The following is a 3,658-nucleotide window of genomic DNA, read 5'->3' as shown; positions in this document are numbered from 1 at the left end:
ATTATCAATTTTTCCTGCTACCTTCACCTTCTGCTGCTAGCCTGCTACTATCCCTTTGACAATAATTTCCTATCACTGTTTAAATCTTACTGTACAAGCCAACTGGTTTTGGATGGTTGATCTAGTATGATGTACAGGCTCCCATATACACAACTTCTTTTCCTTCACACTGATGCAGGTGAAAACGAGCATCAAATGTCAGGATAAATAAAGGCAGAAGCTACTGAATTACAGCAGCTGTTCTAAAGCTATCACTGTTATTACTCAAAGAGCCATCAGCACCAGTTCCATTTCCATCAAAATGAAACTAAAGTCGTGATCAGATGGATAACTATACTCCCCTAACGAGAAAGGCAGCGCTGCTGCTAGTTCTTCGGGGGGGAAAAACCGGTGATCATCTGACGACCTTTTGCAGAGGTAGCCAAGAATCTGATGAATTCAATATCTCATAGGATACAGATGATCAACCCACTGTTAAGACCCTCGCCAAGCACCAAATCTACGACATTAGTACGAGAACACACATGAAAAATGGCGGAATTATGCATAAAACGTACAGAAATTGTGAAGGGGCGCTAAACGTGCCTACGTGAGCAGAGCTATGACTAGATGAGGTTGCACGGCGCAGGGATGAAGGACAGGAAGCTGTTCTCGTTGTCGTAGAGCACGTGGAAGTTGGCGTGCTGGAAGCTGCCGATGATGGAGCCATCGTCGGACGGCGCCATCGCCAGGCACAGGTTCCCCGTGCTGCCGTCGATCAGCATGTAGTTCTCCAGCGGCAGATCCATGTCCGCCCCGTCGAAGTGGAACATGAGCTCCGGCATCGACACCACCCTCTTCGGCGGCGGCGGCCACTTGAAGCACGTGCTCAGGTCGTCCGGCGACGTGACGTTCGCCAGGGGCAGCCCGACCTGCGCCACGAACGCCTCGTGCACCATGTCGTACGCCGGCTGCGCCAGGTACGTGATCGTGGAGCCGGAGTCGATGATGACCCCGCCGGTGCCGTCCTCCTCGTTGATGGCGAACACCGACGGCTCGACGGCCAGCCGGTCGCCGCCGACGCTGATGCCCGTCATGTTCAGGTAGTACATGGTGGGCAGCGCCGGGTTGATGATGAACGGCGTGGACTGCACCGGCCCGCTGTCGCTGGTGCTGGTGCTGTTGAGCGTGGCGTAGGCGCCGAAGTACAGCCGGCTCGGCACCGGCGACATGAACGAGGTGAGGCAGTAGGAGAACCTTGGCGCCCCGAGCTGGCTCACCAGGGACAGCGGCCCCCGCCCGAAGCCGACCATGCCGGAGCCGTTGAAGAGCGAGCCCGCGTTGAGGTTCCCGCACCCGAAGGCGATCCTCGGCACGGTGACCCACGTCCCGTTGGTGCCGAACGTGAAGGTCTCGTTGGCGAGCACCCCGGCGGTGTTGGCGCTGTCGCCGTAGAAGTACTGGTAGACGCACGTGTTCTGGTAGCAGAGCGGGTAGTAGAGTGCGCCGCACATCGGGGACGAGCAGGAGAGCTTCGCGTACGAGCTGGAGCGCGCCGGGTCGAAGTAGGGCGTGGGCTGGTCGACGCAGAGCATGCACGGCGCGCACTGCGTCCAGATGAGGTCGCTGCCGGTGTCGAGGATGGCGGAGTAGTACCGCGGCGGCGTGCCGATGGCCATGCTCATCAGGTACTCGCCCTGGCTGGCCTGCACCAGGATGCGCGCCGCGGTGAGCGCGTCCGCGGCCGTCGCCAGCGACTGCAGCGCGCCCACGCGGGACCTGCTCCGGCGCACCGCGCGGGCGAGCAGCTGCGCGTCCGTGTACCCCGCGCCGGCGTCGACGTGCGTGAGCGTGGCCTGGAAGCCGAAGCCGAAGCCGCCGTCGGGATGCGTCGCGCCGGCGACGGCCGCGGAAAGGAGCAGCGGGAGCAGGACGAGCAAGACCGCCGCGATGCTTGCCATTTTGGAGCGGCGCGGTGGCGAGCGCGGCACGCTACGGCTGTGATGGGGATGCAGTGAGCGTGAAGACTTCTCGGATTCGTGGTATATATACCGTGTTCACTGACTCCATGCACATGCGTGTTCACTGACTCCATGCACATGCGTGGTATATATACCGTGTTCACTGACTCCATGCACACTGATCCGGAGGAATCAAGGGTCTGTGCATGGTGCTGTGAATTAACAAAGCTAACGTAGAGCAGGGAACTACGTTACGGTGATCTGGTCATGGAGCAGGGAATTTTGGGCATGGAAAACTTGGCACTTGCAGACTGCAATAATGCATGCACCGCGGTAAAAATATAAGCACTTCGTCTCTTTGCTCCGTCGAATCGATGCCGGCCAGCGTGGGAGGTATGGAGATCTGCGATCGTGCGCATATGGAACTCCAATCAGTGTACAGAATTCGGAGGTGAGCGAGGTGCGTCGATCTCACGGAGAAGGCTTGCGAGGCCCGAGCCATGTGCAGCAGCCAACGGGAACGAGGGCCGCCGGGATCGGTTACATCGGAGTCGGCAACCGGGCACGCGAGGGGAGCAGGAGCAGCAATCTGGACATTCAACCGCGTTTACGTCACCGAATTCTGCGCGGATTTTGATTTCCTGCCCCTCGGATGCTGGAGCCCATGCGTAACGGGCACGGCAGCTCGCAACTTGGCTTGCTTGTGTGGCATCAAGGAAGCATTCGTGCAATGCCATGTCGCCATGTGGATGCACGAGCAGTTTTGAATTCGCCAGAGGTGTGCATATCAAGTCATTATACACGGGTGTCTGGATCCAAAACGTATGCATAAAGTCATTATACGGGTGTCATTATACCGGTCTGGTTCAGGGATGAAATTCGAGCCTCTTGGCTTGGCTCGTTAGAGCTCGTTGAGATAACAAGTTACCTCAACTTGACTTTTTACCATAGCGAGTCCCTATTCAAAATTTGCTAGCTCGTTTAATAACTTGTTAAAATCACTATTCTAACCAAAAAAACTTGTTGAAATCGTTATAAATGTGATTTTTTTATATGTAGTTACTACTCATCACCCAGGGTGCGGAATAAGTTATTCTTTATCCGAGGTAATCTTACGATCATTTTATAATTAAATTACGTTTGCAATTTAAATAGTTACATTCCTATTGATTCATTACGTAAAATTTGGCATAAGAAAATAAAAATATAGATCATAAGACAAGAAAATTTACAGTTTATGTGTATTTTACACTATGTTTTTACGTTTGTAATTTTACATAACACAAAATATTTTTTACAATGATTATATATTTTCTTACGGTCTTTTTTTACGTCGGAAGTAAGAGAAAAGTTACGGAACGTAAAATTACGTGGCATTGATGGTAAAATAGAGGGGGTGAAGAATAACTATTCCTCACCCAGGGTGACGAATAACACGACCCTTTTTTTAAAAGCTCTGTCTCTGCATTGTTATGATGTGCACAACCATATATTTTTATTATATAGCTAACTAGTGGAGTTACCCGCGTATTTGCGCGGCTAGATTTTGTGTAAGAATTTGTTAGTTTTTGTGTGTGTTTCAAACTAAACGCTATATTATTGTAAAATTATAAATTATACCTCAAGCTAAATTAGTTACTCGTAACGTGTGTTATTTTTTATGGTTTTTGTTTGATAAATTATGTAGAAAGATGAAACTTAAATATGTTTATTGGAAA

At 51.7% G+C, this 3,658-nt stretch overlaps 1 protein-coding gene across 1 annotated transcript; it reads right to left on the bottom strand.

Moving 5' to 3' along the window:
- Window positions 1–418: 418 nt before the first annotated feature.
- On the bottom strand, window positions 419–1,940 carry LOC119297423 (aspartic proteinase nepenthesin-1-like). The gene has a single exon (XM_037575219.1). It carries the CDS (start codon window positions 1,938–1,940, stop codon window positions 606–608), a length of 1,335 nt encoding a protein of 444 aa, XP_037431116.1. The 3' UTR covers window positions 419–605.
- Window positions 1,941–3,658: the final 1,718 nt, after the last annotated feature.

The sequence above is a fragment of the Triticum dicoccoides genome, chromosome 5A (assembly GCF_002162155.2).
Source record: "Triticum dicoccoides isolate Atlit2015 ecotype Zavitan chromosome 5A, WEW_v2.0, whole genome shotgun sequence".
NCBI classification, from domain to species: Eukaryota; Viridiplantae; Streptophyta; class Magnoliopsida; order Poales; family Poaceae; genus Triticum; species Triticum dicoccoides.
Note: the sequence above shows the minus strand (reverse complement) of the source record. Positions and strands in the feature narration are given on the sequence as shown.

Bases quoted from the DNA above. Each gene is read 5' to 3' on its own strand.
- LOC119297423 (XM_037575219.1), bottom strand. From the start codon at position 1,940: ATGGCAAGCATCGCGGCGGTCTTGCTCGTCCTGCTCCCGCTGCTCCTT.